Consider the following 26,217-nt stretch of genomic DNA (forward strand, 5'->3'; position numbering starts at 1 on the left):
AGAAGTAAACACATGAAAAAGTCAAATGAATTTAACATGCAGTATATATATACATAAAATAAAAATTTACCTAGCTACACGGTGTAATTTTTCGATGATTAACTGTACTTGAACAAAGGTGGCTCCGTCACTGGTTGTTACCTCCATTTCCATGGTGAAATTATCTATGCTTAAACCGATCATAAAAGTCCACGTCTGCTGTTGTATTTGGCAAAATTACTGAGAAGTCCTTCACATATAGAAATTATCATTTCAATGTGCACTCATCTCTCAGTTAAATTGAAAACCAGCTGTTGAACATGTTCTTTTTTCTAGGTATGTTTATCAATTTACTTGTCATCATTCAGTAGCTCAAAAAGCTACTAACAAATAGGCTTTTGTGCATTGCTTTTTAACCACTGGAAAAGAAAAATCAACAAGAGAAAAGTCCCTATCCATCCCCTTTTGATCAATAATACCTTTGAAAATATGGTTGTGGACAAAAGTGTTAGCCAACTCTTTCTTTGTGGAAACTAGTAGCTAAATCAGTCTACAAGGGAAACAAACAAGGAAAAGAAAAGGAACAGAGGAAATGAAAAGCATGAAGGGAGGAATTCTAAGGAAAATCAAGTCCATTCCATCATTAACTTCGTTGAAACACAACCTAGTTTTTCAAGTAAATCGTCCAATCCAATACTTCCAAAGTCACCTAACAGCAAACGAAGAACATGACAATGACATCCCTCCTGAGATGTTTTGTCAAAACATTAGTTCTGATCTTACAAAGGATGTCCGAAAAGGAAAACTCCATTCAAAGGACATGATGTCTCCCACAGATAACAATAAAATGGAAAACACTTCAACATGGGAACCTCATTCTTGTAAAACTGTTCCATTGTCTGAGCATGAAGTACAGCTTTTAACACAAACACAAACATCTACTCCTCAAGCTCTACAAGAATATTCAGATACCATGGAGAAAAGTAACTCCAAAGACGACGAAAACAGGGTCTTGGAACTCTCACCACTGTCTAATTTCGAAGAGAAGTGTCCACCGGGAGGAAGTGACAAAGTCATTTTCTACACAACAAGCCTAAGAGGGATCAGGAAAACGTTCGAGGACTGCAACATAATCCGGTTTCTGCTAGAAAGCTTTCGAGTTGTCTACTACGAGAGAGATGTATCGATGCACGTTGAGTACAGAGAGGAGCTGTGGAGGATTCTTAGTGGAAGAGTAGTCCCTCCTAGATTATTTATTAGAGGCAGGGACATTGGTGGAGCTGATGAAGTTGTAGGATTGCATGAACAAGGAATATTAAAGAAACTTCTACATGGGATTCCTTTACTTCCTTCAACTTCTCCATGTAAAGGGTGTTGTGGGATTAGGTTTGTTTTGTGTTTCAATTGCCATGGAAGCTGCAAAATTACTGATCCAGAAGGGAAAGCTAATGAATTTCCAAGTCGATGTCCTGAATGTAACGAAAATGGCTTGATCAAGTGCCCTATTTGTAGCTAATTATTGGCCATGTTCTTGTAAATATGTTATCTTATGTTGAAGATGTAGTATGTTTATGATTAACTTAGAATCATTAATGCAAGGGTTTAAACATATTGATCTTATTCCTATTATCACTTGATTAGTTTCAGGCCTTGAGGTTTTTTCTCCTTCCCATTTCACTGATAGGCTAGGACTTTTCATGGTTGGGACTTCAAATGCTCTTTCCAATGTCAAGATATTCAGAGTAACGTAACCTGCTTAGATTTGAAATGTCATTATGTTTTTATATCGAGGGGGTTCTGCTTCAGACTTACATAAAGTTGTGAGCTATGCGAACACTAAAGATTCTTACACTATTGGTAAACATCTCCTGTTATACTAGAAGAAGAGCTCAGGTATTTCCGGTTTTAGCTAATTTGATACATTTAAATGGAGAATATTTTTGGTAACACTGGTGTTCGGGTCTATTTGTATGCATATGACTATTTTAATATGTACCTGCTATCTCACACCAGTATATATATTGATTGGATAACTATGTCCGGTATAAAAAAAATTTACTTTGCATCTTTTTTAATTCTTAGACATGCCAATGAAACTTTAGTTTAGCAAATTATACTAGATTCAGATTAGGCAAAATACATAGTTTACACATCCACCTTGTACCCAAATCCCTGTTACACACCAGTTGACCGCGGGTTTAACGTTACACACTAAACCTTTCAAAAGTGTGTCAATGACACACCACTTTTGACCAGTCTAAGTAATACTCTATGTTGTGTATACACGCGCTTATTTAAATTAAAAACAAACGATTCTTTAATTAAAAATGGACAACCTGACCCAAGGCTTTAATCCTGACCCAAGAAAGATCTGACCTGCTAGATTAAAAAACACCCCTCGACCAGATTAACAAACATATTTCTATTTTCCCAAAATGTTCTTGAGCCCTAATCTTTGAAGGCGACTCCGACGAGAACCCATCTGCTGGTCATTGTTGTTGCTTTCGTCATTTTCAGGTTAGTATTCTTATTTTATGTTGTTCAATTGTTTTAATTTGGATGGGTGGGTCAAAATAGTTAGGGTTAATTTGGGTATTTTGTCAGGAGTATTTTTAGGGCTTTAAGACATCTTTATGGGGAATCTCTTGTCATTGTCTACTAAAACCTGGTGCTTTTGAGCTTGTGTTGTCTTTTTCTTTCTTTATTGTGTTATATCTTTCTTTATTGTCGATTTTGATTTCTTTATACTTTGTTTGCATGTGAAATTGAAACCTGTTGTCTGCTTGTTTCAGGGACAATGCCTTTTAAAATTATTACTTTAAAGTGCTATCACAGGGGTGAGTTAATTATTGGTCCTTTTAGTAAATATATGGGGAGAAGTCAAACCTTGACTTTAGACGTGAATATAGATAGGATTTCATTCTTTGAGCTTATGGATTACACTAAGGAAATGGGACTAACTAACGTAGCTGAGCTGTATATGTAACACCCCGTACATTCAGACTAGGTGTGGATATGCTAAATGGGTATTAATTTGATATTTTAGACATGTGAAGTCCTATCGGGATGAGTATGGGTGAAAATAATTATTTTGGAATCAAGACGGAGAGTGAGGAGCATACGATCCGATAAAATCGACTAAATTTATGGAAGGTCTTTCTTCCATCAATAGTTAGTGAAAATCTTTAAGGATTTTTGGAAAATACAAAACACGAAAGTTGTAGCCCTTTGAAATAGATTTCCAAAGATATACTGTGGAGTCTGAACAGAGCTCTGCGCAAAATGTTATATGCATTTTACTGGACAATGTGAATTATGCACGCCCAGGTACGCGCCCAGATGGTCCCGTGCGTGGCCGCGCAATTGTGGCAGTGCTACAGCTCTGCTGCACATCAAGGTGTGGTTGGGACTTCAGGTGCACACCCAGAGGGTCATTTTTAAAGCCCTACTTCATCCCCTACACCCTTAAAATACAAAAACTTGCTTTAGAAAGGGAAGCTCTCAAGAACCTAACTCCTTAAAGGTCCCTCCACCATCCAATGTAAGTTTTAATGGTGATTATAAGTTAATTTCAATTCCCCAACACCTTATTAACATGGGTAAACCCTCCAAATCATTAGATATTTGATTGGGAGATCATGGTTGAGAAAAGAAACCCTAGAACTCGAATTCAAGAGGATTGAACTTCAAAAAGGTAATGTCTTCACTCTCTAATTGATTATAGCATTGGATTAATGATTATATACTCTAGTTCATGAGATATGAGTTGATGAGTTTGACATAAAAGTATGAACAATTATAAGTTTGGTTTGTTGATTGCTGATTATTGATTAAGGGTGTATTATCTTATGGGTGATAAAGAATGGTATTGATTATAGCAATTTGAGATTTCAGAATTTATCTATGAGCAAGAGAATAGGTTGTTGGGTATAGAAATATCATTAATAAGGACTATGAAGCTTTATGCTCACCAAGTATTTGAGAAAATGCCCAAGTGACCAAAATATGATTATTTATGCTAATATGGAATCCCTTTGACTTGTATTGATATAGATTAAAGTTGAAAGAGTTGGCGGATGTTGTATTACGCTCAGGAGCAAGAAGTTAAGGTATATGAGGCTAACTCTCTATATTTTGGAATGTTAATGATTCTCCCTACACTACGTTTCTTTTACGACGTTACTACTTGCCTCAGAAATATAGTTAAGCCTAGTTCCTTGAATAGTTATAGAACTTCTATTATCTAGCTTCATAACTCGTTCATGAATTTCATTCTGAACATTGTGAGCTTAGTGCGTAATCAATATAGACTTGGGTTTGATGCCCATGAGTCTCAGTCTAGATTACTCAGCATGTCATAAACAATTGAATTTTCAGTTTTCATAATCAGTTCAAGAAAACATGTCTCAGTCTAGTCCTATTCAGTATTCTAGTACCATAAAACTCAATATGATTCAGTATTTCAGCATCACATATTGCAATATGATTCTCAGTTCCTGAATTTAAATCCCTGAATGTTGAACACCTGTAGACTAGAGTAGCAATTAGACAGAGTCGCAGGCTTTTCATGTTAAGCTATGTTGGCTACAAATATGTTTCAGAATTGTATTAGTATTTCCGCACTTTAATTTATATCATCCAGACTTCTAGTATATCAGCATGTGTTAGTTTATCTTCCGCATTCAGTATGTTATGGTATCACATGTTGATTCAGCCAGCCAGTTGGTTTGCTCGATCGCATGTAGTCAGGCACCGGGTACTGTGTTATGTCCAGGCCCAGGTTCGGGGTGTGACAAAGCTTGGTATCAGAGCACTAGGTTCAAGAGTCCTAGGGAGTCTATGAAGCTGTGTCCAGTGGAGTTTTCCTTATATGTGTGTGCCGTCCACTCATATAAACGGTTAACTACCAAGACATTCAGGATTGTCTCATTTCTTTTTACTCTAGATCGTTCCATGAAACTTAGAGAAATAGGTAATCTTCTCTTACTATCGAATGCCCAAGCGACATGCAAGAAAAACCCAAGGTCCTAGAGAGGATGATTGCCCATTGGGGTATATTTATGAAGTATGTGATGGTAACAAACGAGACTTGAGAGGATGTTGAGAGTGGGATGCAATAGATAGTAGTACATATTAGAGCATAACCTTATTATAAAGTGCAAAAACAGTCATCATATTTTATGGTTATCAGTTTATCTCAGTTACTAGTTATACGGTCTTTTAGCTAGCAAGTTTATGGTTATTCAGTACACCAGTATTCGGTTATATATTTACCAGATATCCAATTTTCAGTGTATAAAAATTTATGGTGACTCGTGAGTATACAGTGATGCATATGGGTGCTCAAATAAAATGTAAGTAACAATGATTTTAGCAGAATCTTCGCACGTTTTAGGTCCGGATTAAGACCAAGACTCGCCAGCTGGTGCAGGAAGTGACTTATCAGATGATGATATATCTGAAGGACAAGTTTGTGCATGGTAGTGTATCTGTATGTATTTTACCTCACAGAATAATTTCATTTTTAATTCATGAAAATGGAGCCACAAGTTAGATGATGATAGTTCAGATGTCAGACCCTAACATTGGTCAATATAGTTTTGGACAGAAAAGAGCCTAAGGGCAAAATACCTAGGAGTCAGAAACAATTGTTATTATTAGAGATGTGTTTTTTGTATGACTCATGCATATGACTAAGAAGATATGATGTACGAAATGAGAACCAAGAGCAGTCAATATTGAATTTAGGGAAATAATTTTAAGTTGTTCACATTTACTCAAATGAGAAGTAGAAAGTACCAAGTTAGTAAGTTATTACAAGAAGCAGCTATTATTGTGAGATAAAAGATATAACAATTCCCCCTTAGGTTATGTGACTAAGTGTTTACCTCGGATGTTTATAGTCTGATATGATTTTGAAGTGTATAGAAAGTTTGGGGTTAAATAATCTAATTTTGTTTAAGACGGATACAATTTCCCTAAGTGTGATCTATGTACATAGTTCCAAAACAAAGAACATAGTATGCGACTGTAGAATAGGGTCGGATGGTGAGACAAGTTAAGAATAACTGTATGCTTCACTTTAGTTATTCAAAGAAGAACAAGAAAATATGACGCTAGCAGGTGGTTAGTAAAAGACTAGTAAAGTAAGTTTTGAGTAGATACAATGAATTAGCAATTTCAGCAGAGCTAGTAGAGGTAAGATTTGATTCACTTAGTAGGTTAACTCTAGTGAGTGGATGACAGTTTGAAATATCGAACACGTGTTAGAACCCAAAGAGTTTAAGTTAAACCCGAAGTACAGTGATACTGGAAAAAAAATCAGCTAGCAGTAAGAGTGCAAACTACAGAAGAATAGCCTTTAAGAGTTATCAAAAAGAGGTTTCCCCAAGATTGACAGAGTAAGCAGAGTTAAATCATTAAGATTGTATATGATAGTTGTGAATACATTAGCTTTCCGTTTATGTAAGTAAATTAGTTTTTCTTAGTAAGAAAGATTGCTCAGAAGTAAGTCGGAAGATGAGTCATCCTTGACATAATGTGCAAGAATTGCAGAAGATGAGGCAAGTTGTTCGGAGCCCAGCAAAAGAGAAGGATCCGCAAGTACAAGACCTTAACCTTTGGTCTAAAGGGAGATGTAAAAATCGCCATTAAGTCTAGTTGGAGATTTGAAACCTCAAAGTGAGCATTGGATATAAAAAAAAGTATAAAATCATGCCCAGTTATGTATCACGAGGCTAGTGCCATTGCACGAGACTCTAATCTGCGGATTACTAGTCAAAGACTTAGCTCACAACAACACTATAAGTATTTTCAGGAAGTACCTTAAAACTATAATCAAGTATGGGAAGTACAACTCGTGATTGAGGCAGACAATAGATCTATAGTGAAAGAAGTTCACCGCTTAGCCAAGCTAGGATTTCGAATTTCGGACACCGAAGATGGTGGAGTTGTTGTCCAGAACAAGACTTGTTCCTCCTTAGTAGTCGAAGTGAAGGAGAAACAGTTTGATGATCCCTACTTGTTGCTGGTGAAAGAAATGATTCACATGTCACGACCCAAACAGATGGGCATGACGAGTGCCCGAGTCCTACCTGTCGAATACCCCTAAGCATGCATCTAAGATATAAACATGAATTAAGGGTAGGTCATGAATAACATCTGTCAATAAACTTCTGAATTACGTGAATGACATACGTGAGGGAAACATGTCCAAAAGACATATATATATATACACATGAGGAATGTAGTAGGGCGAGCCAGCAAGGCTACTATGGACAACTACATATCCAAGACTGGAAGCCGATAAGGACACATACTATCCAACTATACATAACTGTCTACAGACTTCTAATAGAGTGTAAAACTGTATAAAGGATGGGACTGGGCCCCGTCGTACCCATATCTACATATCAAAACAGCGTATCGAAACTAGTAACAGCTCCCGATCAAGTGGAGCACACCAACTCTCGCTCATCAAAGATCCTAAAAAGGGGGACCCTCAGCCTGTCTACCTGCACCTACGGGCATGAAACGCAGTGTCCCCAGGCAAAAGGGACGTCAATACGAATAATGTACCGAGTATGTAAGACATGAAAATCAGTACATAAAGACATAGATGAAACATGGAGTAAAGAATTCCACATGTTAGTCTAAATAACTTTGTGAATCCTGAAACATTTATAATGTCATGCACGTGCGTATAAATGTCGTATCATGTATAGGTATAGGTGTACATAACACCATCAAGCCTCTGAGGGCATCCCATCATATCATCTCGGCCACTGTGGGCAAAATCATCAACATATACCAGTTGATCAGGTGGTGGTACGTATATAATGCCGTAAGATTTTCCCATATCCCATATACATATAATATACGCGAATATAACGCCATCTGGTCATGGGTCATGTATAAATGAATGAAATGCATAAGAAATACGTTAATAAGATTTCTCAGAATGTTATAAGATCAATATGCCTTTCGGATAAACTTTATCAACTACATATTTTTTTGAGACCCATGAACAGAAGATATAATAATAATTCACATGGGGAATCAAGAACATAAGCACCCCTAGTACTTCTATGAATAGAGTCATTTATGAAAGCTCTGCGTTTACCCATTTCGTTTGTATCGTATGAATCATGCCAAAAAAAAAGAAGGGATAGCCTTAATATACCTGAGCTAATTTTCTTGACAATCCCTCTAACACACATCAATCGCATCGAAACACGTAACAACGAGATCGAAATAGGGAAAAAATCCGTATGATATTCTTGAGAAAGATTGCACCGTACTCCCTTAGAATCGCAATTCTCACGTTGCTAAGTAGTCTTGTATGAATTTTGTAGCAAATCACATTGCTATCACATAATAATCTTTGCTGAAGCTTTCTTCATTACATTGTAGAGATACAAAGTGAATTAGAGAGGTCTTTAATATCTTTGGGTATGGGCCCCACTTATGTGGTGACTTAGCCACAAAAACCTTCTAAATGTGCCACCTTTTACATGAATTAAGAGTCACAATTTTGGCTTTGATCAATGAATTAAGAGTCACAATTTTGGCTTTGATCAAGACCTCAACTGCTGCCACATTGGGAGGCTTACTAAACTTATCCAAAGATTATAATTAATTAGCTAATCTCCCATAAAAAATTATTAATTACCCAATTATCCACATAATTAAGAATTATCTCAAATTACTTAAAATACTACTTACTTTTAACATACTTTATGTACCATACTATCATGGTCATGTGGTACCTTGTATGGCACTAGTCCATAAATACCGGGTATTATAGCTCAGACCGTATTTTATCCCAAATTGACAACCTTCAACGAAACTCATTTTCTTTGATTCGTTTACCCTTTAATCTTCACGGCACTTACTTATCACCTATTATAAATAGCATAAATGCTTATAACCTCAAAAATAATCTCATCCCCGAGTCTACGTCGATTAACTTACGACGAAACTTTAACGTACGAGAACGTGAGATATAACATCCTTCCCCCTTAGAAACATTCGTCCTCAAATGTTTAACTCCCCGGGATCTATATAAATTTTGGCAGAGTCGCCTTTGTAAAAATAATACTATCAATCCTTCCTGTAGAAAACTCAATAATTCAATGCCACATAGGACCATAATCATCAATAATAACAATGGTCTCACACGACCAATGATAATAACTAACACAAGAATCCATACACGTACCTTAAGGTTGTGATGTCTCAGTCGAATCCTTCTTTGGGAAAGGGAACAAGTGAGGATATCTAGACTTCTTGTCTTTTTCGGCTTCCCAAGTCATTTCTTCCACATTATTGTTTCTTCAAAGTACTTTCACCGAAGCTACGTCTTTAGTCCTCAATCTCCGAACCTGTCTATCTAGTATAGCAATGGGAGTTTCCTTATATGATAGCTGCTCTATGATTTGAACATCATCAACTGACACGATTCTAGAAGGATCTCCGATACATTTATGAAGCATAGACACATGAAAGACTGGATGTACAGACTCCAAGTCAAAAGGTAAGTCTAACTCATATGGTACCTGGCCTACCTTGCATATGATCTTATATGGCCCAATGTACCGAGGGCTAAGTTTTCCTTTCTTACCGAACCTCATAACGCCTTTCATCGGTGATACATTTAGGAATACCCAATCATCAATCTGAAACTCCAAGTCCCGTCGTCGATTATCCGCATAAGACTTCTGACGGCTTTGAGCTGCTAGTAGCCTTTCCTGTATAAGCTTAATCTTCTCGATTGCCTGTTGTACCAACTCTGGTCCTACTAACTTAGTTTCTCCAACATCGAACCATCCTATAGGCAACCTACACTTCCGTCCGTAAAGAGCTTCGTATGGAGCCATCTGAATACTGGAATGATAGCTATTATTATACGCTAACTCAATAAGCGGCAGATGATCATCCCAACTACCCTTGAACTCTATCATGCAAGCCCGTAACATATCCTTAAGTGTCTGAATAGTACGCTCAGCCTATCCATCTGTCTGGGGATGAAATGTTGTACTAAGATTTACCTGAGTCCCCAATCTTTTTTGGAAGGACCTCCAGAAATTAGCTATAAACTGAGCTCCTCTATCCGAGATAATAGATATAGGGACACTATGAAGTCATACTATCTCCTTAATGTAAAGCCTTGCATAATCCTTTGCGGAATACGTAGTCTTAACGGGCAAAAAATGGGCTGATTTTGTAAGTCTATCAACAATCACCCATATAGAATTGAACTTACGCTGGGTATGAGGTAAGCCTACGATGAAATCCATATTAATTACTTCCCACTTCCAAGTCGAAATCTCCGTAGCCTGTAATAATCCACTGGGGTTTTGATGCTCAATCTTAACCTACTGACAGTTAGGGCACTGAGCAACAAACTTCACTATATCCTTTTTCATTCCGTTCCACCAATATATTTCCCTGATATCATGATATATTTTTGTTGCTCCTGGATGGATAGAATACCGAGAATAGTGAGTTTCTCCCATAACCTGCCGGCATAGCCCTGCAATATTAGGGACACATAATCATCCTCGATACCTGAGGACCCCATCTTCTGTAATCTCAAATGGTGTCTTCTCCTTCTGAGGGGTTGTATCCCTATAATGAGCTAACACAAGATCCTTGTACTAGCGTTCCTTCACTTCAGTTACTAAAGAGGATGTTGCCGTGTCCTGAATAGTAATTCCAGTATCACCTGAGTCCAGTAACCAAACTCCAAGACTAGCTAGCTAATGAATGTCATGAGCTATCCCACTCTTCTCTAGTTATAAATATGACATGCTACCCATAGATCTACGGTTGAGGGCATCAACTACTACATTCGACTTCCCTGGATGGTATAAAATATCAATCTCATAGTCTTTCAGTAGCTCCAACAATCTTCTTTGGCGTAAGTTCAATTCCTTTTGCTTGAAGATATACTGAAGGCTCTTATGATCCGTATAGATATCAACATGAATGCCATACAAGTAGTGCCTCTACATCTTTAGTGCATGAATCACCGCGGCTAACTCTAGATCGTGGGTCGGGTAATTTTTCTCGTGCTTTCTTAGTTGACTAGAAGCATAAGCTACAACCTTACCATGCTGCACCAGTACACAACCCAATCCAATGCCGAAGCGTCCCGAAGCGTCATAATATATAGCATAACCATCGGTTCCCTCTGGGAGTGTTAGAATCAGTGTTGAAGTTAATCTGTCCTTCAATGTCTGGAAACTCCGTTTGCAAGCATCAGTCTATTGAAACTTAGCTCCCTTATGATTCAACTTTATGAATGGTGCTAAAAGGGAAGAAAACCCCTCTACAAATCTCCTGTAATAACCTGCCAAATCGAGAAAACTACGAACCTCCATCGGTGTCGTGGGTCTAGGCCAAGTCTTTACTGCCTCAATCTTTTGTGTATCAACCCGGATACCTTCACCCGAAATAACATGCCCAAGGAAAGCTACATAATTCAACCATAATTCACATTTAGAGAATTTTGCATACAACTTCCCTTTTTGTAGAACTTTGAGCACAATATGCAAATGATCTGCATGCTCAGTTTCAGAACGAGAATATACCAAAATATTATCAATAAATACAATCACGAATAGAACTAGAAAGGGTCTGAACACACAGTTCATCAAATCCATAAATACTGCTGGGGCATTGGTCAAACCGAATGACATAACGCGAAACTCAAAATGACCATATCTGGTCCTGAATGTTGTTTTCGGAATATCTTTCTCTCTAACCCTTACCTGATGGAACTCGAAACTCAAGTCTATCTTCGAGAAATACTTGGCACCTTCCAACTGATCAAATAAATCATCAATCCTCGGGAGCGGGTACTTATTCTTGATCGTCACCTTATTCAACTATCTATAATCAATACACATCCGCAAGGAACCATCTTTCTTCCTCACAAATAACACAGGTGCTCCCCACAGTGATGTACTAGGTCTGATAAAGCCCTTTTCAAGCAAGTCCTTTAGTTGTTCCTTCAACTCTTTCAGCTCTGCAGGTGCCATTCTATAGGGAGGAATAGATATTGGTTGAGTATCCGGTAGTAGGTCAACAGCAAACTCAATTTCTCGCTCTGGCGGAAGACCCGGAAGCTCATCGGGGAAACATCGGGAAACTCATTAACCACAAGGATAGATTGAATGGTTGGTGACTCTACTTTCACATCCTGCACCCGAACTAAGTGACAAATATAGCCCTTTATGATCATCTTCCTTGCCTTGAGATAGGAAATAAATCTACCTCTCGACGATGCCGTATTACCTTTCCATTGCAAAACAGGCTCCCCTGGGAATTGGAATCGGACCATCTTTGATCTACAATCAACGTTGGCATAACAAGAAGCCAACCAATCCATACCAATTATAACATCAAATTCTACCATATCTAACTCGATTAGGTCTGCTACTATAGATCGACTATGAACTATTACTATACAATCTCTATATACCTGCCTAGCTATCACTGAATCCCCAACATGTGTGGATACCTCAAAAGGTTTAACCAACTCAGGTTTTATTCCAAACTTACTAGCAACCAATAGAGTAATATATGATAAGGTGGAACCTGGGTCAATCAATGCATATACATCATATGAGGAGATTGATAATATACCTGTAACAATATCCGGTGGCGACTCCTAATCCTGTCAGCCTGCTAATGCATAGATGCAGTTTTGAGGACCGCTCGAGCTAGATGCTCCAACTCTGCCTCTACCATGACCGATTGGTGCTTGTGAACCTTGCCTATGGGGGTGTATTGATGATGAAGAACCAACTACAGATTCCGCTGGCTGAACTATGCTTGTACAACCTCTCGTCGGATAATCTCTCATAACGTGGCCTGGATAACCACAAGTATAACAAACACCCAACCCCATAAGGCACTGTCCGACATGCTGCTTACCACACTGAGCACATCGTGGCAAGGGCGGCCTCATCTAACTTGACTCACCCCTATACTGAGAACTTGAGGCCCTGGAATTCTTACTAGGCCCTGAATATGTGGAACGATCAAATCTCCTATCGGTAAATTGAAGGGGTGCGCTAGCCGATGGCTGGGATGGATACCTCGGGTATTGTTATCTCTGACCACCTCGAAACTCATCAGAAGGACTCGAAGATCTCGCTCTCTTACTCTAGCCCCTATCTTGCTCATGATCATCCCTCTGCTTCTTCTTACGCTCCTCTACACCCTGAGCGTATGCCTAAATATGAGAAATATCCATGCCTCACTGATGTGAGACCGACATACAGTCGTTAAGTAGGTGCGGATCCAACCCCATCACGAACTGGTGAACTCGATCCTCCATCTTAGCTATAATAGTGGGAGTATAAATAGCCAATGAATCAAACTGAAGGTTGTACTCCCGAACACTAATATTACCCTGCCGAAGGGTCAAGAACCTATCAACTCTAGCCCTTCTAAGATCTGGTGGCAGATAATGATAAAGAAAAGCCTCTATAAACTCATGCCATACCGCTAGAGGGGCATACTCACCTCTGGACAACTCCTAAGACTCGTACCAATTAACTGCAACATCCTGAAGTCTATAGGAAGCTAGTTCAACTAACTCAGTCGCAGTGGCCTTCATTACCCTCAAAGTCCTCTATATCCTATCGATAAATACCTGAGGATCCTCGTTGGGATCTGCTCCAGTAGATACCGAAGGGTCCAAATTAATGAAATCATGAACCCTCACACTAATGACCCTATCTGCATGGCCAATACCTACATCCTGATGCCGAGATTGTGCGGCTACTAATTGAGTCAATAGCTGAATAGCATCTCTCATCTCCTGACTCGGTGTGTCTGGCTGAGGAGCTGGATGTACAGGATAAGGCACTGGAGCTGGTGCCCCTCGGAGCTCCTCTGGAAAGGGCGGGGTATGTGAAGTCTGAGATGGAATCTCACTATGAGACTCTCCCCGAACCCTGGTAACTCGTGGAGCTCGACTAGTAGTCTCATCAGCCACGGACTTGCCTTTCTTGGCAGCAGTAGCCTTTTTAGGCATCGGTGAAAACATAACACATCGTTAGGAAAATGAATTCTTATATCGCACGATCTAAGATAAGAAAGAAGGATAACATCCTATATGTCCTGTAGCCTTCTGTTTATAAATGTGGTGCACAACACACTCATAAACAAGGCTCTACTAGACACGGTCTATAGACAACCTTAGGACAAAATTGCTCTGATACCACTTTTGTCAAGACCCAAACCGATGGGCCATGACGAGTGCCCGAGTCCTACCTGTCGAACACCCCTAAGCATGCATCTAATATATAAACATGAATTAAGGGTAGGTCATGAATAACATCTGTCAATAAAGTGCTGAATTACGTGAATGACATACGTGAGGGAAACATATATATATATATATATATATATATATATATATACACACACACACACACACACACACACACACGTGTGCAGTAGGGCGAGCCGGCAAGGCTACTATGGACAACTACATATCCAAGACAGGAAGCCGATAAGGCCACATACTATCCAACTATACATAACTGTCTACAGACCTCTAATAGAGTGTACAACTGTATAAAGGACGGTACTGGGCCCCGTCGTACCAATATCTACATATCAAAACAGCGTATCAAAACTAGTAACAGCTCCCGATAAAGTGGAGCACACCAACTCTCGCTGATCAAAGATCCTAAAAAGGGGGACCATCAGCCTGTCTACCTGCACCTACGGGCATGAACCGCAACGTCCCCAGGCAAAAGGGACGTCAGTTCAAATAATGTACCGAGTATGTAAGGCATGAAAATCAGTACATAAAGACATAGATGAAACATGGAGTAAAGAATTTCACCTGTGAGTCTAAATAACTTTGTGAATCCTAAAACATTTATAATGTCATGCACGTGCGTATGTCGTATCATGTATAGGTATAGGTGTACATAACATCATCAAGCCTCTGAGGGCATCCCATCATATCATCTCGGCCACTGTGAGCAAAATCATCAACATATACCAGTTGATCAGGTGGTGGTGCGTATATAACGCCGTAAGCTTTTCCCATATCCCATATACATATAATATACGCGTATATAACGCCATCTGGTCATAGGTCATGTATAAATGAATGAAATGCATAAGAAATACGTTAATAAGATTTCTCGGAATGTTATAAGATCAATAAGCCTTTCAGATAAACTTTATCAACTACATATTTTTTTGAGACCCATGAACAGAAGACATAATAATAATTCACATGGGGAATCAAGAACATAGGCACCCCTAGTACTTCTATGAATAGAGCCATTTATGAAAATTATGCATTTACTCATTTCGTTTGTATCGTATGAATCATGCCAAAAAGAAAGAAGGGATAGCCTTAACATACCTGAGCTAATTTTCTTGATAATCCCTCTAACACACGTCGTCAATCGCGACGAAACACGTAACAACAAGATCGAAATAGGAAAAAAAATCCGTATGACATTCTTGAAAAAGATTGCACCGTACTAATCTTTGCTAAAGCTTTCTTCATTACATTGTAGAGATACAAAGTGAATTAGAGAGGTCTTTAATATCTTTGGGTGTGGCCCCCACTTATGTGATGACTTATCCACAAAAATCTTCTAAATGTGCCACATTTTACATGAATTAAGAGTCACAATTTTGTCTTTGATCAAGACCTCAACTGCTGCCACGTTGGGAGGCTTGCTGAACTTATCCAAAGATTATAATTAATTAGCTAATATCCCAACAAAAATTATTAATTACCCAATTATCCACATAATTAAGAATTATCTCAAATTACTTAAAATACTACTCACTTTTAACACACTTTATGTACCCTACTATCATGGTCATGTGGTACCTTGTATGGCACTAGTCCATAAATATCGGGTATTATAGATCGGACCGTATTTTATTACAAATTGACAACCTTCAACGAAACTCATTTTCTTTGATTCGTTTACCCTTTAACCTTCACGGCACTTACTTATCACCTGTTTTAAATAGAATAAATGTTTATAACCTCAAAAATAATCTCATCCCCGAGTCTACGTTGATTAACTTATGACGAAACGTTAAGGTACGAGAACCCGAGATGTAACATCACAAGCTTAAGATAATGGCTTTTGAACAATGGGGAGATGATGGTACTTTGAGGTACCAATGCAGACTATGTATTCCAGACATAGATAGGCTAAGAGAGCATATTATGTTTGAAGCCCAGAATGTCAGGTATTCTATTTACTCATGTTCCACAAAGATGTATCATAGTTTTAAGGAGATTTATTGGTGGAACGGCATGAAAAATAACGTCGCAGACTTTGTGGCCAGTTGTCTGAATTATCAACAAGTGAAAGTCGAGCATCAGAAAGCCCAGTGTTTTACCACAGTTTACACATATTTTTGAGTGGAAATGGTAAATATGGAATTTATAATAGGATTATCTTGCTCATTTTGAAAGCTTGATTTGATTGGGTGATTGTAAATCGACTTACCAAGTCAGCACACTTCTTGCCAATAAAGACTATAGATTCAACAGAAGATTATGTCAAGTTGTACATTCAGGAAATTGTCTGATTGCATGGGACTCCGTTGTCCGTCATTTCGGACCGTGGTGCTCAGTTTAAAATGAACTTTTAGAATTTCTTTCATAAGGATTAGGCACAAGTTTTTCATCCTAAGAAAGATGGCCAGGAAGAGCGCATTATTCAGACATTTGAGAATATGTCCTTGATGTTAAAGGTAATTGGGATGATCACATACCTCTCATTGAGTTTTCTTATAATAACAACTACCATTCTAGTATCAAATGGCATTGTACAAAGCTCTGTATGGGCGAAGGTGTAGATCACTAATTGGTTGGTTCAAAGTTGGAGAAGCAGAGTTGTTGGGGCCAAATTTGGTCTATCAGGCTATGGAGAAAGTCAAGTTGATTCAAGAGAGTTTGAAGACGGCTTAGAGCTACCAAAAGTCCCATTCAGACGTTCAGCGTGGAGACCTAGAGTTTCAAGTTGATGATTGGGTGTTTATGAATGTTTGGCATATGAAAAGTGTTATAAGATTTGGGAAGAAAATAAAGCTCAGTCCTAAATACATCGGGCCGTATAGGTGTAACACCTCGGAAAATTTTGAAGTACTTAAGCACTATTAAGAAAGTTGATGTGCGATAATTACATCATTTTGTGTGCATATGAGGACTATTAAGATGCATATCGATTGGATATGATAATAAGTATACGAGGCATATTATAAGTGACGTGGAGTTTAAGGGGAGCCCTAAGTCTACACATATATAAAGATTTATGTGATGATATACTTATAATATTAAATCCCCTTGAGTCTAGTTTCCAACACATCAAACCGTTCGTCATTTGGATATGTATACAGAAATTTATGGCCATTTTACTGGACCTGTGTCATATGCGCGCCCAGATGCGCGGCCGCGCATATTTAAGAGTTTTTGCCTCAGGTGCGCGGCCACTTGCCCAGGTGCGCGGCCGCGCACGTAGGAGCTCATTTAATACCCCCAAGGCCGGGTAAAGAGGTTAAGTCATTTTTTATCTAATACCTGATATTTTTAGAGAGAAATGAGAGTGTTCTAGAGAGAGGAAGAAGCTCAAGTGTCTTGTTCATCAAATCTTGCTCAAGCCTTGAAATCCAACAAGAAATCTCTCAAGTTCTTCATCTAAGATGTAAGGTTTCATACCCTAGTTTTTAGTTTCGGATTTGGGTAGAAGATGGTTGATTAGGAGTATGATTCTTGGGTGTAAGAGTATTATTTATATATGCTTGTACCACTAAGGTTTGTGGGAAGATTGTTGAGCTCAAATAAGTAAGGATTGGGTTGTGGAGTGAAAGAAATCTTGTAGAAGAACCTTGTAGTTAAATTTGCACAACTAGTGTTTGATAAAATGCTCAAATGAGCTGAGACCATGAATATCTTCCTAATTAAGGTTCAATTTTGTTATGTCTCAAAATAGATTTGGATTGCTAAAATTTTCGGAATGTTGTAGTAATTTAAGAAAAGCTCAAAGCGAGGTATGTTGGCTAAAATTCTTTCTTAGAATTGAATCCAATGATGTTCTCATAAGTTTCAAGTATGAATGTCTCAAGTTCCTTATTCTATATCCCGGGTTGTTCCCAATAAATTCGATTGTCCCGAATAAGCAAAGTGTCGAGAATTATGTTATTTAAAACGTGTTCCGAATGTTCCTATCACATTATGTTATCTTTTGGGAATGTGTTCAAGAATGATATGTGTATTGAAATTATATGTCTTTGAGTGGTGTTTCAAATGAAGGTTATGATGTCAAATTGTGTGAGAAAACTCAATATGCTTTAGACTCTTAATTGCTCAAATGTGTACCTAAAGTGTTGATTGGAAACGTCTTATTGTTGATAACCTATAAAGATGGTTGGAAGTGAAATAAGTTAATTGGGGATATAAAGTGTGGCCAACGTGCCAAGAGTGAAAGTTATACTTATGGCCAATGGTACCAATGAAATGAGATGATGTGAGAAAGATCATGAAATGAGATTTGATTCAACTATTCTAAAATTGACTTTGAAAATAGAATTGCCTAAAAGCTTATGAACTCAAGTGATGCCCATATGAGGTTGTTTTAGCTAATGCTATGTTTAGTGAGTATTTTCAATGTGTTTTGCATTCTTACATATTCGTGAGTAGAAATTGTGTATTGTCCTTTTTGGGAAATGATGTGCTACTTGTTTATGATTTTAACTTGTGCTTCGATTGCCAATCATTTTACTCCATTTCTTGGAATGAAATCCATTGTGTTTAAAGTCTTCATTACTAATGAACCTAAAGTTGTGATTTACGGAATATTGTATATGTTGATATTTATGATGATGATCCATGAAAGGAAAGATATAAAAGTGTGGAATATGAAATACGGCCATTGCGCCATGAAATAAGAATCATATGAATGGCCAAGATAGCCAATGAAATAATAAAGTTGTAAGTAGTTGAAAGTAATTGTGAAGTGATATATGGTGTGAAAGATTATGAGATGAACATATTTTTACTTATGTTTCAAATGTGTTATAAGCTTCTACGCCCTCATGAGGAGAGGGTATGGTATTCCTAAATATTTTAAATGTTCTTAATGTTCTATGATCACCCATGGCAAGTACAAGTAAGTGATAGTATGAACATGAAATGTGGCAGTTGCCTAAATGAGAATTATGAGGTGTTGTATGCCCCAATGGTTTCAACTATAGTTGTATGCTTCTGAAATAATGTATGTAAATGACTTTGATTGTTAAGTCCCTAAGAGTCATGAATAATGAGATGAAAGGGAGTTGTCCGATGCTAAATGATGATGAACCTTAAGGAAAGAAATCGGGCTCATGTGCCATTGAAATCGACTTATTGATTTACCATGCATGTGCTAATGTAATGAGCTGCATTTCTCCATGATGAGCATGAACATGAAGTATTCCAATGATATGAGAAATTACGACCTTAAATGTAATGACATACTATGTCGCTTTGAGTTTCTATATGGTATTGTGATTGGGATTAAACCTCCACCCGCACATATATTGGGGTGTGTTGGTAGGGCCGCTTTATGTAGGGATTGTGGTATTGTGACACACCTCCACCCGTATATATTGGGGTGAGGTGGTAGGGCCGCTTTGTGTTGAGATTGTGGTATTGTGATACACCTCCACCCACATATATTGGGGTGAGGCAGTAGGGCCACTTTGTGTAGGGATTATGGTATTGTGATACACCTCCACCCGCACATATATTAGGGTGAGGCAGTAGGGCCGTTTTGTGTAGGGATTGTGGTATTGTGACACACCTCCACCCACATATATTGGGGTGAGGCGGTAGGGCCTCTTTGTGTTGGGGTTGTGGTATTGTGATACCCCTCCACCTGCATATATTGGGGTGAGGCGGTAGGGACGCTTTGTGTAGGGATTATGCTATTGTGATACACCTCCACCCGCATATATTGGGGTGAGGCGGTAGGGCCATTTTGTGTTGGGATTGTGGTATCATGATACACCTCCACCCGTATTTATTGGGGTGAGGCGGAGGGCTGCTTTATGTGAAGGTGGTTATAGAGGATCCCCGACTTAATATCTATAAATGATTAATGGAAGCTCTTAGTAAATTGGCTCGACATTGACGGTTATCGTAGCCCTTTTACTATTACCATGATTTATCATATTCATGTTGAACTTTCAATCCCTTGAATAGGTGTATTTGTATTGTGTAAGTAAACACTGTGAACGGCCTATGAAACACACATGTGTATTGTATAGGTGATACTGTGAACGGTCTATGAGACACATAGGTGTATAATATGATATGTGAACACTAAGGACAGTCTATGAAATGTATATGTGTAAAATAAGGGAGGAATGTGCCACTGTCATTGGCCTTGTTTGTACATGTTGTTACAATTACATTATATTATGTATTCCACGTATAGTTCATATGGATCAGTTGATCCTAAAAGAAGTTTAGAATGATGCAAGTATAATAAGACTTGAAATGTGATTCTATGGGATATTTCGTAGTTTCTGGATGTACTTTATTTGCCTCTTGTTTGATTTACTGTATTTTCATATGTTGTTTTGACTGCCTTACATACGAGTACTATTCCACATGTACTCACGTCCTTTTGCCAGGGGCGCTGCATCTTTTAATGGATGCAGATATACTTCTACAGGATGATATGGATCTTTGATAGGGATCTTCTTCACTACTCAGCTTATGGTGAGCCCGCTACAGTTCTAGTGGGTGTTTGGGTCTAGTTCATTTTATGTATTTAGGTATCTATTGTCATAGAAGCTCCATGTACACTGTGGGTCATGTAATTAAAGATTTAAGTTTTGTCATGTATTTATGTTCACATTATTTACAACTATTTATAAAGCTGTATAACCATCATGAGAAAGAAAATATGGGCTATTGAGCCAAATGTATTCAATATGAAAGTCAATATCTAATTATGTTATGGTAAATCATGCATGAGTAATGATGACAGTTTAATGTAAATTATGCTTGCTCGAATGAGTTTACTCGGTTGAGCGCCGGTCGCGCTCCCTGAGTTCTAGGCGTCACAATAGGATCCTACGAAGGGTCGGACAAGTAACTTATGAGTTAGAGTTGCCACTAGAATTGGCGGATGTACACCCAATACTTCACGTGTCATGTTATGACATTAAAGTTTCCAGTACTTAGATACTCATGTCAGTCCAGTACTTAGACATTCATGCCAGCTTAGTACTCATATATTGATGTCAGTTCAGTACTCAAATATTCGTGCCAATTCAATATTCATATATCCATGTTAGTTCAATATTCACGTATCCATGGCAGACTAGTATTCACGTATATGTTTCATGTTATGCGCATTATGATGCCCTGTGAGGCTTGTGATATGCTATGATAGCTGAAGGGTGTTTCGGAGAAATGTTGAAGGTAACTAACCTTTTCATTTAGACCTTATATTATTATCTCCATGTCCTTCAATATTCAGTCACCTCAGTATTCAGTCAATGCAGTAGTCATTCAGTTCAATATCTCACCAGTTCAATAATAATGTATTCATATAGTTTAGTATGCAAGTGGTCATGAAAGTACATGTTTCACCCAGACCCGTTTAAGGTATAGAGTTAGCCGTAGTTATAGTCAGGACAATCATTCGAGGATGAATGAAACCAAGGGGGGATAATGTAACACCCCTTACATTTAGACTAGGTGTGGATATGTTAAATGGGTATTAATTTGTTATTTTAGACATGTGAAGTCCTATCAGGATGAGTATGGGTGGAAATAGTTGTTTTGGAATCAAGACAGAGAGTGAGGAGCATAAGATCCGATAAAATCGACTAAGTTTATGGAAGGTCTGTCTTCCATCAATATTTAGTGAAAATTGGTAAGGAATTTTGGAAAACACAAAACACTAAAGTTGTACCCTTTGAAATAGCTTTCCAACGATATATTGGGGAGCCCGAACGGAGCTCTGTGCAAAAGGTTATGTGCGTTTTACTGGACAATGCACAGTATGCGCACCCAGGTGCATGCCCCGATGGTCCCGTGTGCGGCCACACACTTGTGGCAATGCTATAGCCCTGCTGCGCATCCAGGTGCGTGGTTGGGCCTTCAGGTGCGCACCCGAGGGTCATTTTTAAAGCTTTACTTCGTCCCCCACACCCCTAAATCATAAAAACTTGCTTTAGAAAGGGAAGCTCTCAAGAACCTAACTTCTCAAAGGTCCCTCCACCATTCAAGGTAAGTTCTAATGGTGATTATAAGTTAATTTCAATTCCCCAACACCTTATTAATATTGGTAAACCCTCCAATTCATTAGATATTCGATTGGGACATCATGGTTGAGAAAAGAAACCCTAGAACTCGAATTCAAGAGGATTGAACTTCAAAAAGTTAATGTCTTCACCTCTAATTGATTATAGCATTGGATTAATGATTATATACTCTAGTTCATGAGATATGAGTTGATGGGTTTGACAGAAAAGCATGAACGATTATAGGTTTGGTTTGTTGATTGTTGAGAATTGATTAAGGGTGTATTATCTTATGGGTGATAAAGAATGGTATTGATGATAGCAATTTGAGATTTTAGAATTTATCTATGAGCAAGAGAATGGGTTGTTGGGTATAGAAATACCATTAATTAGGGGTATGAAGCTTTATGCCCACCAAGTGTTTGAGAAAATGCCTAAGTGACCCAAACATAAGTATTATTGCTAATATGGAATCCCTTTGACTTGTACTGATATAGATTAAAGTTGAAAGGGTTGGCAGATGTTGTATTACGCTCAAGAGCAAGAAGTTAAGGTATGTGAGGCTAACTCTCTATGTTTGGGAATGTTAATGATTCTCCCAACACTACGTTTCTTTTACGACGTTACTACTTGCCTTAGAAATATAGTTAAGCCTAGTTCCTTGAATAGTTGTAGAACTTCTATTATCTAGCTTCATAACTCGTTCATGACTTTCATTCTGAATGTTGTGAGCTTAGTGCGTAATCAATATAGACTTGGGTTTGATGCCCGTGAGTCTCAATCTAGATTACTTAGCATGTCATAAACAATTGATGTTTCAGTTTTCATAATCAGTTTAAGAATACATATCTCAGTCTAGTCCTATTCAGTAATCCAGTACCATGTAACTCAATATGATTCAGTATTTGAGCATCACATATTGTAGTATGATTCTCCGTTCCTGAATTTAAATCCTTGAATATGAACACATGTATTTGGGCCTGAGGCCGTAGTTTATATGCTTTATGTATATTTGGGCCTGAGGCCGTAGTTTATGCTTTATGCATGTTTAGGCCTGAGGCAGTAGTTTATGCTTTATGCATTTTTGGGCCTGAGGCCTTAGTTATGTATACGTATACTTGGGCTAGAGGCCGTAACTTGTGCAGATATATATTGGGCCTGAGGCCATAGTTTTTTCAGATAAACAGGTTGTTCATATTCATATCCTTACTTCGTTTGTTCAGTTATCAGTTATCATTTTAGTTATCAGTTATCAATGAAGTTTCAGTTTCAATAGTTATCATTTCAGTTATCATTTATCAGTTCTCTATTATCAGCCTAGTTTCAGCATTTACAGTTCTTTCTTTCAGTTGCTTTACATACCAGTGCAATTCAAATGTACTGATGTCCTTTTTGGCCGGGCCTGCATCTCACAATGCAGGCAATGATTTACAGGTTGACAATTCAAAGTGCTAGGATTCTCGTACCAGCTATTTGGTGAACCCTAGTTCTTTCGGGGCATTGTCATTACTTTGCAATCTTTGAGTATTTATAGATAGTCAATATTTACAGTACTTCAATAGAGGCTTCATAGACTAGAGTAACAGTTAGACAGAGTCGCAAGCTTTTCATGATAAGCTATGGTGGCTACAAATATGTTTCAGAATTTGTATTAGTATTTTCGCACTTTGATTTATATCACCCAAACTTTCAGTATATCAGCATGTGTTAGTTTATCTTCTGCATTCAGTATGTAATGATATCACATGTTGCTTCAGCCAGCCAGTTGGTTCGCTCGATCGCATGTAGTCAGGCACCGGGTGCCGTGTTACGTCCATGCCCAGGTTCAGGGCGTGACATTATATATGCCAATGGATAGGATTGACAAACTGGTAAATGTATTGACTGATAAGGACATTTTAGACATTTTCAATCAGTTAGAGGATGGGGATACATTAGAAATATATGTGACTCATGCTGCCCCTTTATTAGTACATGACCCTATTGAAAAAGGGTAAGGTGTGAGTAGTAGTAAGGCTTATGGAAAAAGGCCTATAGAGGTTGAAGAGGTAGATAATGAAGATTCTGTTGACATACACTGGTCTTCATAGAGTTTTGATGCTTCTAATGTTGCTGCTTCTGATGCCGGTGCTTTTGATGATGCTGCTTCTGATGCTGCTAGGAATGAAGGAGAAGATGAAATAGACTGGACTTCTGATAGTTCTGATGAAGTTGAATTGAATGTTCCTGATGACAATGATCTCCAATCAGATATCCATGAGGAGTTTGGTGATGGTAGAGAGCAGGTGAAGAGAAGCAGGAGAAAAAGAAGTAAAAAGCGTAAAAGGAGGGGTAATGTAAACATAGATAAAACAGGTGTAGACATTAGGTTTGATGAGCTGTGTACATGTAATAAGAAAAATAGGTATGAAGTTCTAATTGGGACTGATGCACCATACTTTGGTTCTTCAGATGCTGAAAGCTTTGATTCAGTTCTGGAAGGTGAAGAACACAATATGAAAATGGAGGAAAAAAAGAAAAAGAAGAGATTGATCTTTGATCCTACTGCCAAGAAAATAACTTGGGAGTTAGGATTAATATTTGAAAATGTTGATGAGTTCAGGGAAGTAGTCACCAAATATGCAATTCAAAAAGAGTGCAGATTGAGAAGTACATAAATGAGCCACATAGGCTGAGGGTAAAGTGCATGGTACCTAAATGTGGATGGCTTCTAGCAGCTAGTAAAGATGGCAGATCCAATAATTTAAGGTGAAAAATATAATCCAATGCACAAGTGTTATACAAACAACAAGAACAAGTTATGTAATTCAAGATATTTTGCAAAAAGATACAAGAGTAGAATTATATCACAACCAGGTATGAAAGTTTGGGAGTTGAGAAAATAAATAAAGTAAGAACTGGACCTCTATGTAGGGAGATCAACTGCCCATAGGGCTAGAGCTAAGATACTGAAAGAAATCATTGGTGATGTGCATCAAGAGTTCAAAAGATTCTATGACTACAGAGATATGATTTTGCGGACCAATTACATATGTGGTAAAAGCATAAGATCAAGGTGATAGATAACTCATAATTTCTAAAATCTATGTTTGTTTACATGCCATGAAAAGGGGTTGGCTTGAAGGATGCAGATGAATTATTGGCCTTGATGGATGTTTCTTGAAAGGAGTTTGCAAAGGACAATTCTTATAGTTGTCTCCAAAGATGAAAACAATCAGATGTTTCCAATTGCATGGGCAGTTGTAGAGGTGGAGAACACCTTCACATGGACTTGGTTTCTGAAGTGTTTGAGTGGATATTTGAGCTTAGAAGATGGTAGAGACCTTACAATTATGTCTGATATGCAGAAGGTAATATTTTCCTTCACAACATTTTTTTTCGGTAACTATTTTTTCCTTCACATCATTTGCTTCACAATATTTTTTTGCAGTAACTATTTTTTTAATTGCTTCAGGGTTTAATTAATGCTGTCAGGGATTTGTTGCTTGAGTGTGAACACAGGATGTGTGCTAGGCACATCCTGGCAAACTGGTCAAAAGAGTAGAGAGGATTGGAGAGGAGAAATACTTTCTGGAGATGTGTACAAGAGCTTCTAGTGTTGCAGAATTAAATAACCAACTTGATATGCTAGACAAGCTTGGGGATGGCATATATGAAAGCTTACTCCACTACAGAAAAGAAACCTGGTGCAAAGCTTATTTCAATTGTGATAGAAAGTATGATATTATTGACAACAACATGTGTGGGACTTTCAATTCATGGATACTGGCTAAGAGACACAAGACAATTATCACAATGTTAGAGGAAGTCAGAATTAAGCTGATGATTAGGATATGTAAGATGAGGGAGTTTTGTGAGACATGGATATGTGATATCTCCCCAATTGCAATGAAGGTTTACCAGTACTACTACAACATCTAGTTCACAATC

The 26,217-nt window shown here is 38.0% G+C and overlaps 1 protein-coding gene across 1 annotated transcript; it reads left to right on the top strand.

Annotated features, from left to right (window-relative positions):
* The first annotated feature begins 286 nt into the window (after nt 1-286).
* Nucleotides 287-1,747, top strand: LOC104116962 (uncharacterized protein At5g39865-like). The gene has a single exon (XM_009627926.4). It carries the CDS (start codon nt 572-574, stop codon nt 1,493-1,495), a length of 924 nt encoding a protein of 307 aa, XP_009626221.1. The 5' UTR covers nt 287-571; the 3' UTR covers nt 1,496-1,747.
* Nucleotides 1,748-26,217: the final 24,470 nt, after the last annotated feature.

The sequence above is a fragment of the Nicotiana tomentosiformis genome, chromosome 1 (assembly GCF_000390325.3).
Source record: "Nicotiana tomentosiformis chromosome 1, ASM39032v3, whole genome shotgun sequence".
Taxonomy (NCBI): domain Eukaryota; kingdom Viridiplantae; phylum Streptophyta; class Magnoliopsida; order Solanales; family Solanaceae; genus Nicotiana; species Nicotiana tomentosiformis.